Source organism: Myotis nattereri, assembly GCF_964212035.1.
Source record: "Myotis nattereri genome assembly, chromosome: 1".
Lineage (NCBI taxonomy): Eukaryota > Metazoa > Chordata > Mammalia > Chiroptera > Vespertilionidae > Myotis > Myotis nattereri.
Genome location: NC_138075.1, coordinates 87,612,937 through 87,630,621, shown reverse-complemented (window position 1 = coordinate 87,630,621; position 17,685 = coordinate 87,612,937). Strand labels below are relative to the sequence as shown.

The window sequence follows — 17,685 nt, the reverse complement described above, 5'->3', positions numbered from 1 at the left end:
TCTCCTCAACAGTAACTTACAGCACTGGGTAACCATGGATTCTACCTTCTAGCTCTTCTGGGTTTTCAATTGTCTGTTTATTTCTATTTTTCTAAGCAAATCGTGGGGACTGTACAATACAATGAGAAGAGAAATGGCATTATCAACATTTGGGCATAAAGAAAACATGGATTATGGAGTCTCTTTACAAACTCTACTTTATCTAGTTGCTTCTAGGCTGCTAATGAGATATTTCTGACATTGCCATTAGTTGTTTTGAGAAGGATCTTCATTCTCAAGGTAAACATGTTTCCACTACCAAATTTTAATTTTTTTTTATTGTGAGCTAGTATATAATACCAAATATAAATACCACTTAGGCAAACAGACCATTTTATGTTGTGTTCAATGAAAATTCATTATCTTGCTTTTAAACTGAGAGGAGTTTATTGATTGCTCCTGTATCCCTGTATTGCTAATGCTCTAAATAAGCAGTAACATTTTTCCTCAAAAACATGGGCATTATGCTGGGCTGGCCAACATACAGGGAGAAATACTAGCAGACACTTATTAAATACATTTTCTATGTCAGGTTCTGTACTAAGCACTTTTAACTACACTCTTTTGCTCAATCCTCACAAAATGCTTATCAGAAAAACGTCTACTACTGTTTCTATATTTTAAAGACGAAGAGACTGAGGCTTTGAGGGAACAAAAGACTATTATCGGTCTACACACCTCATAAGCAAGCAAATTGGGATGTGAACTCAAGTTGGCTGAATGCCAAAATCCATGCACGAAAAGAATCTGCCACACTCTGCCCCAAGTTTTAAACTTTCACAACCATAATCTCACTAGCAGTCTAGAAGCAACTAGACAAAGTAGAATTCATAAAGAGACCCCAGAATTATCCAGAGAATATGATTAAAAACTGGCTGGGAGCACAAAGGTGAGATGAGGCCCTAGTTGTGGGATTAAATGTGATTTTATTTGGGAGGGATTAATTTGTTCATTCACTTACCAGGTATTTCTTGAGCACCTATTATATGAAGGACTCACATTTTAAACTTGGAATATACTACTATTAGCACTTGTCCTGGCTCACCCCTAAAGGATCTAGAAAGTTTATACCGAATTGAATGGGATTTGAGCTTTTCAGAAAAAAGTTTCATAAGTTATTTTTCTGGATTGAAGCCAATGAATGACCCTGATGACCCCTTCCTTTTTCATATATAATGAGTTAAAACTCAATGAGTTTTTAAATGATAGGCTTTAAACTTTCACAACCTTAAACCATTTTCTCATACTGAAACACAGATGTGATTTTATATGACTCAAGTTAATTTTGAATAATTATACTTTTTTCCTTCAAAGTAAAATTCTAAGTATCATGAAATAATGGGTTAGCCATCGACCTCTGCATTCTTCAGTTTTTCAATTTTGAGAATGGAAATTTTGATAAAACATTCATTCTTGAGTAAATGTGAAGACCAGTGATGTAATTCTTGGCAAACATCACTAAGATTCTCCAGTGAAACCAATTTCCTAGATATGAAGCATTAATCTAGATAGAAAGTACATGCCCGACTCAGAGTGATGCTGCTTCCTCAAAGCCCTGCAACTTGAACAACATGAACAGTGCAGATGGGAGACCCAGGGTTAGCTTCCCAAATTAGGTAAGGGATGCATCACTTCTCTTTCATAATCCCCATTTCAAAAGTTATGATTCATTCATATACATATTTCAGTTTATACCTAGCTCAGTTACTAATAGAAGTTGTGCATTAATTTTCAACATTAAAACATTTTCCTAAATATTAATGCTGATGTCCTATTTGAAGTAAGAATGTGAATGATAAGAACAACAGACTCAAGAAATTTCTGCTTTTCTTTCTTTTTAAATAAAAATATTGTAAAACTTACTTCCGATTGTCTTACAGCTCAATTGATAAGGTGTGTTTCTTTTTTGTTCAAGAAAATTTAAAAGCAACTAATTTAAATATGCAAAATTATCTTGAGTTGTTCATACGTGAACTTAAAAGCCATGCAACACAGGAAAATTAAGTAATTATGCCTCCAAGTTATTTACTGCAATTAAGCTCATTTATCATATGCAAATTAGTGCAAACTGGTCTCATTAGTTACTAAATTACTCAATATGAGCTGAACAATGTAGCACTCCAGTTTGTAATGAAAAATCCCTGTAGAGGCAAGCAGTATCAATTAAGCTAATTTGCATATGCAAATATATTCACTAACTTTCTCTTTTTCTATATTTAGTTTAACATTTTCTTACCATTCTGGATTATAAGGAGACTTTAGGGTCATTCATCTCTCACTCATTTTCTACTCACCTTTCTATCTAAGCAAAAAAGAAGCCTCTATTACATGAAGTTCTTTCATTTTAACATTAATGTCCAGCAGGACACCACTCTGCCAACAAAGGCCATCAAGAGTAAGAACAAGCAACTTTCCTAGAGATACTTTCTTTTATATGTATAGGTTCCAATAAAACAACAAGTAAGGGTGGAATTTCGAATTTTCAATAAAATAGAAAATATCCTTTCTCACAGAAGTCTTCTATTAACACTACCATCAAATGCGAAATGAGTGTTGACTTGGCTAGGCAGCATCTTTGATCAATAATTTATATTTTTGTATTAATTTTTGAGCTGTTTTAGGTATTATTCCATCTTCTTTTTCTAGATGTTTGAATTATACTAGTTAACCTTTTATTTTCTCTTTCAGAATGTGATTTAAAAAGATACTGGTAACAGATTTGGCATTTTCTACCCCACATTCCAACATAGTTATAAGTACCTCCTTTACCTATACATCAATTTCCTTTCTCTAAAGAATCTTCTTAGTCTTCCACTATTGACTGAGTCCCAGAGACTGTACACAGCGGTTCTCAACCTTCCCAATGCCACGACCCTTTAATACAGTTCCTCATGTTGTGGCGACCCCCAATTTCATTGTTACAAATTGAATATAATTAAAGCATAGTGATTCATCACAAAAACACTATGTAATTATATATGTGTTTTCCGATGGTCTTAGGCGACCCCTGCGAAAGGGTTGTTCGACCCCCAAAGGGGCCGCGACCCACAGGTTGAGAACCGCTGCTGTAGCAGGACTGTGGCTACCAATACTTAAATAATAAGATGTAAAACATCACAACACACTTTTAATTTTGTTTTCCTTCATCAACCACAATTTTTAAATATTTCTGATAGACCATTTGCATGGTTTCATTTACCTAACAATAATTCTTCAGGACCAAAATAGTATATATCCCAACTTGTCATGATTTCAGGGCATGCCATTACCCAATCTTCAAAATGTAATTAAAAACAGAAACACAGAAATTTAAATGTAAATCTGGGTTTGTTTTTGTTCTGTTTTTTTTCTAAATCTGATCCATAACATCCTCTTTTAAACCTAAACTTTTCTTTTATTTGCGATATGACTCTACTCTTCATTCCATGCTTGAAGGTATTAAGGGAAAGAAAAACCACAAGGTTGAAATCTGACATTTGATTGCGATATACAGAGTCTTTCATTTCATCCACACAGGTCTCTCACTATTCTATAAAACAGAAAAATAGCTACATATGAGTTCCCTTCTCCCCACCATTAAAAATATGTACGCATTATTTAAATTGTTCTGCTATGGTGATGGCCATACCTATGTCTTCTACAAGAGTGTTGTTCTACTAGTAAATGATCCTGCAAAAACAGAGTTCCCTGGGGAAGACAGGTGGTAAGCAACCGTTCTGCCCAGAATTCTCTGATCCACTCCCACTCAGAGGACCACAGGTGTCATCACCTTGGAATGACCTTGGCAGCTCCCTCTTGGTCTTCCTCAAAGGGTCTGCCCCTCGGATTCTCTTCCTATTCATCTTCAAAGGGCTCATCTTCAATTGCCTCCCCCAACTCTCTCAGCAATAATGCAGGCTCAGTTATATAGATATAGAAGGGTTCATGCAATAGAGCCAAGCTCAAAACTAACATATGAATATCACATTTCTGTTATTATCTCTCTTTAGGGCATTTCTTATAGAATATTATTTTTATTCTCCCAAGACTTAGATTAAATATTTACACTCATATCATTTATTCACAACTATGTGAGTAGTTATTATTCTGCTTATATTATCCAACATACAAAATTTTATTTAACATTCAAACCTTGTTATGGATAAAATCACCCTTTAATCATTGTATAACTATTAATAGTTATCAGTAATTATATGTATTGCACAATGTCAGTAATTTATACAGTATCTATCTGTAGTTCACCACCATGTGCTCACAAGAATATAAACATTAACTTTAAAAATCTTCCACGTATAAGAGTTGATTTCCTTTGTTTTAATGCCTGTGAGGTGAGTAAAGCAGCATTACTATGGAGCATGTGGAAACAATAGTGCAATTTTATGTAACAATTATATAAGCATTATTTACAGAATGAAGAAAACTTAAACCCTTCTGCCAAGGGCACGCGAGTAATTAAAGCACTCCATTCATAAACCTGCACCTAAGGGAAAGTCCTTCCACCAGTTAATTTTGAGTTACAAAGATATTTGTTACCATTTTGTGTTGCATTAACTTTGAGAACATAAAACATGAATATTCATTCTATCTGGTCTCTAAATTGGGCAAGTCAAAATAAATACCACTCATTTTATTTTCATATTAAGGATATTATGAAGTAGGAACAATAATGCCTTAAGAGAGCTTTCAAAGCAGGAACCAAAGTATGTGTTTAGTGACGTGTATTGTATTCAGAAAAGACCCTACCCAATGACCTAAAGTTCTTGTATTTTTACTTAACTTGTCACAAAATGCACAGCTGCCCATCTTGATCCCTTGCCCACTGATCCTCATCTAATTAATAAAAGTCAAAGGAGACTAAAGTGAACTAAAATTCCCTGACTTGGGTCCAACACCTGTGCTTCACAGTCCTACAGTCAAGGCTGATGTCAGCTGAAGCCTTCAGCTCTCCTGCAGGGGATGCCTCTGCTGTGAAATTCATATATGAAACAGCTACAGGCTCACCGAGCTACACTAAGGGTCACAGTCAGTAGTAAAGTGTCCATGTAAAGGATGTGAACAGTAGCCCTAGCTTTGCCTGGTACACAGCCTGGACAATGGCCTTGCCTACACACACTGTTACTGGATCATTAAATTAGAAGATAACTTTACAACAGTTGATTTTTATGTTGATAGAATCACCATTAAGTTGTGTGTGTGTTTTTTCCTTCTTAGTAGGAAAGAAGCAGATTTTTAAGGATCCAGTAAACTCACTAAATTGTCCCAAGAGAATATATAGCTAATATGATATACATTGCAAAAACATTGCTGTCCACAAAATCGGTACCAAAAATTAAGGGGTTCATCTTCAATTGTCTCCCCCAACTCTCTACCAAGCATGTCAAACTCGCGGCCCACTGGCTGCAAGTTTGATATGCTTGCAAGGGGTCCTTAACATGCTCTTCCATGACACATCACCGGGGGCACAGGCAGCAGGACAGCTGGCACTTGGTACCAAGAAGTCACAGGCATTTCCCAGAGTTCCACCCTGGTATTCAGAACTGACCTCCACTTCACCTTCCAGATTCCATCAATTCTCTAATCCTGTTCACTCCAAATATAAATTATTTCCTTTCATTACCATTGCCTTTAAAAATGTCCCCATCACTTGTGGGAAGTATTATAATCTAGTATTTAGTATCCTATATTCAGACTGAATTCTCACTTAACTAGCCTTGTGAGCTTGAGTCAGTTACTTCAATTTTCTAAGTTGTAGTTGACTTCCGTTTTAAGATGTGTGCAATCATAGCACCTATCTCATAGCTACCTATTGTTAGCATTTAATGATATGAGGAGAACTTAAACAATATATAGAATATCACACATACTAAAAAGTCAATAGATTTTGCTAAAATCAACCCAAAATAGACTCTTTCTAATTGAAACACACCCACTGACAAACACACAACACACAACACACACACACACACAGAAATTCACCCTCAGTAGGTATTTGCATTAGAGATGCAAATTTAGCCCTAACCCAGCGGTTCTCAACCTGTGGGTCGCGACCCCTTTGGCGGTCAAATGACCCTTTCACAGGGGTCGCCCAAGACCATCCTGCATATCAGATATTTACATTATGATTCATAACAGTAACAACATTACAGTTATGAAGTAGCAACAAAAATAATTTTATGGTTGGGTCACAACATGAGGAACTGTATTTAAAGGGCCAGAAGGTTGAGAACCACTGCCCTAACCGGTTTGGCTCAGTTGATAGAGCGTCAGCCTGTGGACTGAAAGGTCCCAGGTTCGATTCCGGTCAAGGGTATGTACCTTGGTTGTGGGCACATTCCCAGTAGGAGGCGTGCAGGAGGTAGCTAACTGATCGATGTTTCTAACTATCTCTCTCCCTTCCTCTCTGTAAAATATCAATAAAATATATTTTAAAAAAAGAAATGCAAATTTATACTTGAAATCTAGATGATCTTATTAACCAATATCACCCCAAGAAATTTAATAAAAAAGAGAATTTAAATAAACACACACAAGAAAAACATGCAAATTTATACATATGATCAAAATATTTAATGATAGGAAAGTGGTTAAATAAATTATGGAATGGAATGGTATATAACCATTAATAATATTGAAAGCTTATCCTTTCTTAAGGTTATAGACATGACCAAAGATATTGATTTTTGGAAAGCTGATTGCTAAAGAGCATACAATTGGTAATGATTGATCCCATGAACCTCAGACATATACTCTAACAACATTAAAAACACAATTTCCCTTCACACTGTTTTCTTATCTCCCACCCTTCTTTTACCACAAATTCCAGACACCTGTATGTTTTTTCACTCTTTAGGTTCGTCTTCTGCACCTAACAACCTCACTATAACTATTTCAATGGACAAAACCTATGACATCTCTTCAGTATGTATCTTACAAAAAGATTTAGCCTTAGCCACCTTGACATTATTAATGCTCCTTCCTTAAGCAAAGTAAAATCCCATCGTTTCCTCTTACCTTTCTGTCTACTCTTTCCTCATCTTCTACTTGCATCTTAAGTGATGATATACACTGGGGTTGCCTCTCCTCAACTGTCTTCTCTCATTGCTCCACATTATTTCCATGGGTCTATAAGTCACTGCTTGATTTGAACTCTCATTCATCCCCACTAGTATGATAGTGATTAGTAATTCCCAGCCCTCTTTTCAGTCCTAGACTTTATCCCATGAGAATCAGACTAGGTTTCCAACTGCTTACATTTATCAAGTGGCTATTTAAGATAATATCCCATTTAAGTCCTCTCAGATAAGGGTATAGACAGCTGTTACCAATCTAGAAAACCCGTGGTCATTAATTCCTGTCATCCCCTAGCCTTTCACATCTAATAATTCAATCTCAATTCCATACCTGACTCCATTCATAGAGACTCTATCTTGGAGAAAATCTTCATTTGGAATCTTGGACTATTGTAATAATTTCCTAAATGGTGTCTATATTAGCCTCTCACAACTCAAAGCCTTTCTAGATACCATATTTTGATAACTCTGGAAATAAACCAAATCCTTATCTCTTGTACAAAAGCTTTCTTCATGAGCTCATCAATGGGTAGAGCATCCTGGCTTGGTTCACTAGGCCTGTCTTATATGGCTTCTCCTTTTTTTTTTAAATATATTTTATTGATTTTTTTACAGAGAGGAAGGGAGAGAGACAGAGAGCCAGAAACATCGATGAGAGAGAAACATCGATCAGCTGCCTCCTGCACATCTCCTACTGGGGATGTGCCTCCAACCCAGGTACATGCCCTTGACCGGAATCGAACCCAGGACCCTTCAGTCCGCAGGCCGACGCTCTATCCACTGAGCCAAACCGGTTTCGGCATAGCTTCTCCTTCTTTATCTCTTAGGTGCTGCCCTGTGCATGTGAAGCAGCCATCAATTGAAACACCAACAGTTCCCAAACAAGATCTACTATTTCTTGTCCCCATGCCTTTGTGTTTGACATCTACTTTGATTAGAGTCTTCTTCAATGTTCTCTACCTAAAGAACAACTTTGAGAAGTCTTCTTTGATGGTTTGATGCAAACTCAGAGCCTCCCAGCTTTGTAGCCTCTTAGCACTTGACCAGTATGATGCTTCTCAATTTATGAGGCCTACTGGCTCATCTTTTACCAAAGGATTGCAAGCTAATTCCGCACAGCAAGCAGCCATGTGCCTACTACAGTGAATTCTGTATTCTCACCAAGTATTTGATATATACATATATTTAGTAATGATGGTAGACTGTGAGGTTAGAAACCATGTTGACCACATGGGTTTTATCCGATATTTGCAAGTGAAGAAAGGATAGCATAAAGGGAAGAAAGAATTCATCCCATTTCCCCTGATTCAACCAGACTCAAACATGGACCCTCTTGAAGGAAAATATGGAAACTATATTATCCTTACAGGATCATCTAGTGCAGTGATGGCAAACCTATGACACTCATGTCAGAGGTGACATGAACTCATTTTTTTGGTTGATTTTTCTTTGTTAAATGGCATTTAAATATATAAAATAAATATCAAAAATATAAATCTTGCCCTCGCCGGTTTGGCTCACTGGATAGAGCATCGGCCTGAGGACTGAAGAGTCCCGTGTTCGATTCTGGTCAAGGGCATGTACCTTGGTTGCGGGCACATCCCCAGTAGGAGGTATGCAGGAGGCAGCTGATCGATGTTTCTCTCTCATCGATGTTTCTAACTCTCTATCCCTCTCCCTCTGTAAAAAATCAATAAAATATATTTAAAAAATATATAAATCTTTGTTTTACTATGGTTGCAAATATCAAAAAATTTCTATATGTGACACGGCACCAGAGCTAAGTTAGGGTTTTTCAAAATGCTGACACGCCGAGCTCAAAAGGTTCTCCATCACTGATCTAGTGCAACCATGCTTGGATGCCTCACTATTGTGAAAGCATCCCTATCAAGCCACCTATACATCTTAAATTCAAAGGCTTTGAACATATTCCAAATGTGGACAACACTATTTTCAAGTCTTTTTTAATGAAGATGATTTTTTCTCTCTTCAATTTTTACCCATTTCTCTTTTCCACACTCTGATGCCACACAGAATATATACATTTCTGTTTTCAGAGGAGGCTTTCAAATACAGAGGACGCTAATGTCCCATTTAAGATAAGTGTTTTCCAAACTAAACCTCACAAAGCCCTTTGCTGTTCCTCACGTAACATGATTTCTAGTTTACTAACTAGTCTGGTTATTTCACTCTAAGCAACATCTGGCTGCCTATGTTTGTCTTAAAATGGGTTGTCTGAGTCAGGTGTGACCAAGGTAAAACAGCAGACGAGCTCAGCAGCCTCATTCTAGACCAGCCGTGGGCAAACTACGGCCCATGGGCCGGATCCGGCCCATTTGAAATGAATAAAACTAAAAAAAAAAAAAAAAGACTGTACCCTTTTATGTAATGATGTTTACTTTGAATTTATATTAGTTCACACAAACACTCCATCCATGCTTTTGTTCCGGCCCTCCGGTCCAGTTTAAGAACCCATTATGGCCCTTGAGTCAAAAAGTTTGCCCACCCCTGTTCTAGACCCTCTACTCTCTCAATGAAGCCTAATGTTGAACTAGCATTTGGAGCCATTCTGTAGCACACATTTACCTCAATCTTATGTTCAATACAACTCATAAGTTTTGTGTTTTAAATTCTTGCAGCTCTTAAGTCACCCTCTTTTGAGGACTTTGGACTCGAGTTCTAGAATGAATTCAGAGGGTAATAATCTGGAGCTGCTCTTTGAACCATTTTTTCGTTGACTAAGTCGATGCACTGATCACTTTAGAATGTAAATAGGAGTCATCCTAAATCACACTATAATACATGTATATTATATCATGGGTTATGTAATACTTATAAAGGAAATTCTGAACAAAGTGTGTACAGGAAAGAGAGAGATAAAAATCTGAAGATCTGGAAAGCAAATTCCTTGCTATAGCCCTGAGACTAATCTACTGCAAAGGCAATTCAAAATTTATACGCATGATAGAATAGCATCTCCTAAGGTGTATTTTAAGAAACATCTGTTACATGGATTTTAAGATATATTAGTGGATAAATGAGAAACATCAGAATAAACAAAAATAAACAAGGTAAGTCTTTTTTAGGTCCTTAAATTTGGAAATGTAAACTGTGACATCTCAGTCCTAATAAAACATCACATTTTCTCAAAAGGTTGTTAAAAATCACAAATCACTGGACTTCACCCTGAAGATTCTGATTTGGTGGGTTCAGAGGGAGGCCCAGGAATGTGTCCTTTGAACAAGTGTCTTGGGTGATGCTGAGGCTACTGCCCACAGAACCACTTCGAAGACCCACTAGGATTAAATCATGGAGAATGTGCTGGAGACAGTTTTCTAGAGAACATGCTTTCGGGAATCATATGCTAAATTCAAGACTATGTTTGGCTCTCTACAAAATAAAATCACCACAGAAGTCATGTTTTTAACTCTGAATGAATAGAAATTTGGAGTTTACTTTTCTTTTTTAACTAAAAAAGTAGACCATAACCATCTCCCCGCTCCCCCCCCCCCCAAATAAGTTGCCTAAATATCCCAAATGTATTTGCTTCTCTAATTCCATGTTCAAAATATATCTTGTGTAAAGAAAGCTTTGGCTATGGCAACATCAACCTTAGAGGCAGAAACGGTGCAGAACAAGTACTCATGGATGTGTTGAATTGATGGCAAAGTCTTGAGGAAAAAGTTTTCAGTTGAGATGCTAAGTTTGGCATGCAACTGCTCTCAGATAAATATCTAACTGCAGGTCCATCCAGTCACCCTCACATTTACCTGCCATGAAATTCATTACCAAAATTAAATTATTATCATTGTTTGTCTCCTTTCACTTAAAAGATGCTTTAAGATTTCACCCTGAGAAAGTGTGTAATTTGGGGGAGAGACAGACATTAAGATTTGAACCACTTATGAATGCAAACTCAAGCAAAAAACAACTGAAATTTGGCAACACATAAAAATGTCACATTGCTTTCACAAAAGTTTGCTCTGTCTAGGACAATATATAGCTCCAAAGACACATACATATATCCACTTACAAATGCAGCACACACACTATCATTCTGAGAACAGCCAGCTACTATACATTGAGCATCAACCAAATAGCGCAATTCATCTCAATTATTACAAATAATACTTGCCCTCCCTTTCTCATTAATATTCTCTCAAGGGATGGCTTTCTAAAAAGAAAAAAAAGATGGACTCATAAGAATTTCAGAATTCCAACATCCAGCCACATACATAGTTGAAATTTTAAAAAATTAATAAAAGACTGAACATATGGAATTTTCTTAGTAAAATATAAGCAAGCTTCTTTTTGTCTTAGAGGTACCTGCAAAATGTGACTTCCCAAATGTGCTTCAAATACTTCAATGGCCAGTGCACTGGGGCTTCTCCTTCGTTGTGCACCTATAACTTAGAGAAAAAAAAAGGAAAGAAAAAAAGAAAAGAAAAGGGGGATAAAAAGAAACAGAAAGGAAAAAAAGAAAGAAAATAAATAAGTTGGAGCTCAGATTCATACCTTCAACTTAATTTTCTTTAATTACGTCACTAGTTACTATAACAATGACATCTCAGAGAAACACAGCCCAGTGTTAACTTGGCCCCGAGTTGCCTGAGCATAAGCAGAACCAAGGTTGAATTTCCAAGTCAGATAACAACAAACCACACCCAGACTTTTTTTTAAAAAAAAATTACCTCGGACTGTTTTTCCTATATTGAAGCAAAAACATGAATGCTCACATTCCATTAAGATAAATTAGTACTTTTTAGTACTTTTTGTTCTTAAAATTTAGGTATTTTTAAAGTACACACATACTGCCTTCCCCCCCAAATAAACTTAAACTTTTTATATTCTCTAGGCTAGAAAAAAAAAAAAAGCAGGATTTTTTTAAATGCTCTAATGCAACAACTTTATCATAATTTAATAAGCGCAACATGTTGCAGAAGAGACTCTCATTAATGACTGTTCACACTAGTGTTCAGTGTCTCGGGGTGGCTGGATTTTTCTGTTTACTGCACATTCGCATGCAACTATTCCTACAGAATCTTGGAGAAGCACAGGTGGCCTTGCACTCAGCATGTGTCGTACCAGCACAGGGACTGTGCTCTTATGGGAATACTCCAGTTCTCCACTCACACGGTCAGTCCTGCTCTTCCTGGCGCACCCCACCTGTGTTGCCCACAGGCATCTGCACTCAAAGAGCCCCCTATCCTTAACAAAACTGAGCTTGCTGCCAGGGATCTGTGGGATCCACAATTGAGGGTTTTCTCTATACATAATTTTTTGTATGGTCACACAATTTGACTTTACGTCTGTTCTGGGTATCTTTATCTACACTAATAAAATATAAAGATGCAAATTAACCATACTTTCACAATGCTTATCAGCCAATCAGGAGTGAGTATGCAAATTAACCCAACAAAGAAGGCAGGTTAATTTGTATGCACAGGTGCCCAGCCGCTCTGGGTTTCTGGGCAGCATGGGAAGGCAGAAAGGTGGCTCTGGCCAGAGCAAAGGCGGTGCCGGCAGCCAGGGGAAGGAAGGCCCATTCTTGCACAAATCTTCATGCATCGGGCACCTCTAGTCTTTTATAATTTTTCAAGCATAAAAATCTTTGTGGTTTACAGTAATTTATGGAAAAAATTCCGATCTTCTCCTTATTTCCAACAAGTAAATTCCCCATGTCTTCCCTCTTTTCTTGAAAATTTTAGACAAACCTCTGCTCCCTCAAATTTAGACGCTATAAATTGAAAATACAATACCACCCCCACTCCACTTTCTCCTAAACCCACTTCCAGCTAGTTACAAAAAAATTTCAGCAAAATGCTCCTGGGATAATTGTGCTTAGTTTCAGTTACTAAGTCAGTCAGTTGCATCCATAGCTTAGTAGGAATTATAATATAAATGTACTTGTGATTATTGTGCTGTGCAAAAGCAGGCAGTTTACCCCTGCAAGTGTGAGTCAGGGTCTGAAAGACACTTTGAAAACTTCATGAGTGTTTCAGTATCAGTATTACCGGCAAGAAGAAGTAAAAGAGGCATTTTGTTTCAATGGCAAAATTTATAAAATATAATTGAAGAGTGATTATTATCTGAGAATATTCCAGCTGGCAGGGATCTTAAAGATCTCTATTTCGACTTCCTCATTTGCTTCAGGAAAACACACAACTAATCATCTTAAAACAGAAAGATCAGGTTCCTACCCTAAGGTTAATTTTTATTAGTATAGACACAAGCAAGACACAAGATTTTTAAAATTTAAATATTCAGATATACTTAATACATTACTTCTGTGCGTGTGTGTGTGTGTGTGTGTGTGTGTGTTTCTGATTAATTTCCTATTCTAACATGCACATTACTCCCTTCAAAACTCCTTTGGCATCTTTGATAATGCAGCTGTCTTGCTGAATACTGTTTTCAGTTTCTAGAGTGTTAATTGCACATTATGGTAGCTTGGTGTGAATGATCCCACATGAATAAAATCTGCAGTCTTTTCTTTTTTTAAAGATTTTGGGGGGAGGGAATAACAGGGAGAGGGGGAAGTTGAAAAACTTCAAAAGTGTCCACTCTGTTTTTGAGGCAGTAATTGGGCTCCAAAAAGCTCCATATTAATAGTTCATAATTTAGGAGCATTTCAGGACTTCCAATTACAAAATTCAAAATAAACCATTGCACCTCGCAAAAGAAAATGGACTGATTTTAGAGACAGACTTTTCTACAAAGAACTGGATTAAGAGGCAGCCAGGAGAGCAACAGTCACAACCTATAGAAGACGCTAACACATCACAGGCAGCGTAAGGAGTGTGCAAATTTCCTAGCTGCCCAAGAGGCATGTCCCAGTAGTGACAGAGGGCAGCTGCGCTCACTTCCGAAGCACAGCTGACCGCAGTGGTGCTGCAGGGGTTATGCACACCCGCCCACTAATGGCCTTTCTTTACCTTCCTTTTCCCCGCGTAGGACTCAGGCTGTTCTGTAAGTAAATGCTGCAAATGCATAAATATTTAAGTATTTTATTTAAGAAAATGTAGTCAACCTGGGGATCCCAAACGTCTTCCTCAGGTCTTACATCCATGAGTCCTACCTGCATAGTTATTCCTCTTTGTTTTTCAAATCCTCTAGAAATCTGAGTGTGCATCCCAGTACATGCCAGCTTGATACACAGGTATCTTATAAATGGTTTCATGCTATTCTAGTCAATGGCATTTTTATGGCACTGGAATTTCTCGTGATTTATATGTTTTGCACTTATGCAGGTGATGTGGGGCTGTAATGACAGTTCCTAATTTTACAACCAACATAAATATGTTAAACAGGAGCCCATTATGTCCCTGGTAGAAGACCAGGTCTGACTCCAGCATTATTGGTAACTGACTAGACATTAAAAATGTACTTCTTATCTTGTACTTTTTATCCTAACGCATTTGGCTTTTTGAGATCAAGACAATAATCTGACAACTCAGAAAGGGTGAAAATAAAGCTATTTTGTTTCCCCAAGTTACTATCATCATGGCTCTATACTACCATTAACGAATAAATAAAACTAAAGAGATATTTTCCTTAGTAGGTCCATCATCCTCAGAAAAGGAACACATGGCCTATGATGCTCTCTCCGGTCCTTGGGTTCTGGAAATTCACAGATGTAAGACCTGAGGAAGACGTTTGGGATCCCCAGGTTGACTACATTTTCTTAAATAAAATACTTAAATATTTATGCATTTGCAGCATTTACTTACAGAACAGCCTGAGTCCTACGCGGGGAAAAGGAAGGTAAAGAAAGGCCAGAAACCATTTGCTAGTCCAAACAGAATGGGCATTTATGCCTGCTGAATAGGTCACTGTTCCCTCTGACCGAATGATACATTTCATTTATTTGTTTGTCCAATTAAAAAGACTACTTCTTAAAATGTAAAGGACACTAACTAAATTAACCAAAAAGAATATACACAGGGCATTGCTAAGTAAATGGAATATGTAACCGCCTGTCTGTGAAGATTATGTCTCTACCTACTCATAGTGAGCTGTGAGAGTTTCAGAAGTTGAACAGCTTATACAAACTATTAAAAGAAAAAACAATCAAACCATAGTCATATAGTGATTCAACTTCAAACTCAATTCAGCATTTACTGAGTACCTAGCTGATATTTAAAATTGCTAGTTAGTGTTATTTATTATAAAAAAGAAAATAGCCCAAAAGAAAATTTTAAGCCATGTAAAAGAAACCCGGGCCCAGCATATCATTATCAGCAAATACCACAATATTATTATTTCATGTTTTGTGATGGGTAAAAAGAAAACACCTAGAGGTTTAGAATATTTTAAATAGAAGAGATATATAAAAGGAAGGATTCTTAAAAATCAACTAAAGAAACGCAGCTGTCTCAGAAATCTCAGATGAATCATTAGGGCAGTGCCTTGGCCTTTCTCCCACAGAAAAAGTGGAAGCCACGGAAGGAAACCACACCTAAACATGTATGTGAGAAATTAGTTTTGTCCCTCAACAATGTTGACCACAATCTAGACCCTTCTGCATAGTTAGGACTAGACCCTTGTGCATAGTTAGGACTGGACTCTTCTGCATAGCCTTGTGAGGCAGTCTTTGAGAATTAATTCAGGGCAGTGAAAGACAACCCCCCTTTTGGGAAACAGACCCCCCCCCCCAGTCATACTCATAACCAGTGCTGTCACCTTTGGGGAGGCACAAAAGCCAGGAAGGCTGAGGATTTGCGCTCAGTGGGAGTTTGACCTATTCAGCCAAAAGGTCAGCTTGCCACAGGAAGAACCCATTACAAAACAGAAACAGGACAGCTCAGTGGACACACATAAATAATGAAAGGGGGAAAAGTCAGGAGCCCTGCTTGACTTGAGTCTTGTGCTGCCCTTTTCCTTCATAGCCCTCCCCACCCCCATTTCCAGAGGGCGGAGCTGCCTCAGCTCCTCACCAACACAGCTCACCAAGGGCAGGGAGAGGGAAGGCACTGCCATTTAAGGGACCTCTTGAAACAGATATTTAAAAGGGAAGCTGAGCATGACATTGTGAGGATTTCTAATGGATTATTTTATTAGGAAAAGTAGCCATAGGCAGATAGGAAATTCCGTTTTAGAGTTTTAGAGACTTTTTATTGTCCAGTCCCCCTCCATGGAGAACAACATGTCGGCATAGGCAAAAGTAGCAGTAAAGGTCTGCAGGTAGTACTTCAAGTGTATCCACCAGTAAAGAGGCAAGCTTCAGCCAGGATGGCTACCCTCCGAGTCTGTCAGCTGGGGAAAGGCTCTGTTCCCACAGGAAGCTTGTGGAAGGGAGCATGCTTAACAGAATCACAGTCATCAGTCCCTGGGTTTCAGCATTGAGCTAAGCAAAGTCAGGGGCTGGGAAGGAGTGGAGAATAGAATGCTTAAAAGAATAGAAGTCTTTTCCAAAGAAAAGAAAGGTATTTCAATTAGCCTCCCTCACTATTGGGCAAAGGAAGCTGGGGGGCAGGTTCCCCAGGAACCTTAGAAGTTTATGAAGTATGTATATATGTATATATGTATGTATGTGGGGGGGGGGTTCCCTATAAAATAAAAGTTATATTTTCATTTCTTTCATTGACCATGGGACCAAATCTCCATTCTGAAACTTGTCTTCACAGCTCTGCTTATTGCCCCCAGTCACCTTTGCATCCTTTCAACCCTAAACTTCTCTGTTTGTGCACACCTTAGACCCTGCAGACACCGCAGGCTGAGATAGAGATGAGATGCTGAAAAGCAAGTGCCAGGTACCAGCTTACCCACCACAGCAGCACTGTCACTGCAACTGTGCTGGTGCCAGCACAACCTGTGGTTTCCACTCAATGCATCACATAAATATATGAAAACAAATAATTGCCTTTTCAATGTACTTTTGGCAGGACTAGATTTTACCACTTAAAATAGAGGATAAATGATGACCAGAGAAGATACATAGGGACAAGCATTGCTCATCAAGCATTTGTATCCCTGATGACCAATAAATACAAAAAGGAAATATCTCCATGTTCAGCAGGAGTACAATTCAGATTTATTTTAAAATGTATATTTAGTAGATTTTTTAAACTCAAAAAATACATCTTCATAATTCATATTCCAGAACCCTTTGATACAGTGTATTACCAATTTAGACAGAAAGAGGTATTTAATCCAATGAAATAATTGAAACTCTCAGAAGTCTTTTGCTGATTCAAATATTCTTCGATGCAACACATATTTAAATTTCTCCCACAATCTAAGTATGGATTGAATACATTAGGGAAAAGCATTAGGGATGGCATGACTGTGAAAGTATTAATACTTATAAATTAATTGCTGAATTTGGGGAAAAGAAACCATGTCTGCTTTTCTCCTATGGCTTCAACCAGTAAGAACTAAGAGGACATACAACATTCAATGGATCTGTTTCGTCGAGGGTGTATTTGTCAAGCTCTCAGCTTCTGAAGAACTAAACCATATTCATGTGGCTTCTGAAAACTTTTTATAATTTCCTACATGAAAGTGAGACTTGTCTAAAAGAGAAATAGCACCCAAACATTACTGTAATAGCCTTGACAACGTTTCTGTGTATATG

The 17,685-nt window shown here is 37.6% G+C and overlaps 1 protein-coding gene across 12 annotated transcripts in view; it reads right to left on the bottom strand.

Moving 5' to 3' along the window:
* NPAS3 (neuronal PAS domain protein 3) overlaps positions 1–17,685 on the bottom strand; it is a gene marked incomplete at its 5' end in the record, with an annotated part of 907,100 nt that overhangs the window by 444,685 nt on the left and 444,730 nt on the right. For 6 of the 12 annotated variants that reach the window (XM_081089871.1, XM_081089876.1, XM_081089877.1 and 3 more), the window contains one exon: positions 11,436–11,512. In XM_081089871.1, coding sequence (XP_080945997.1) covers positions 11,436–11,512 — 77 coding nt within the window. Of the gene's footprint in view, positions 1–11,435; positions 11,519–17,685 lie in introns of all 12 variants that reach the window. The other 6 variants (XM_081089875.1, XM_081089879.1, XM_081089880.1 and 3 more) reach the window with 1 other exon arrangement.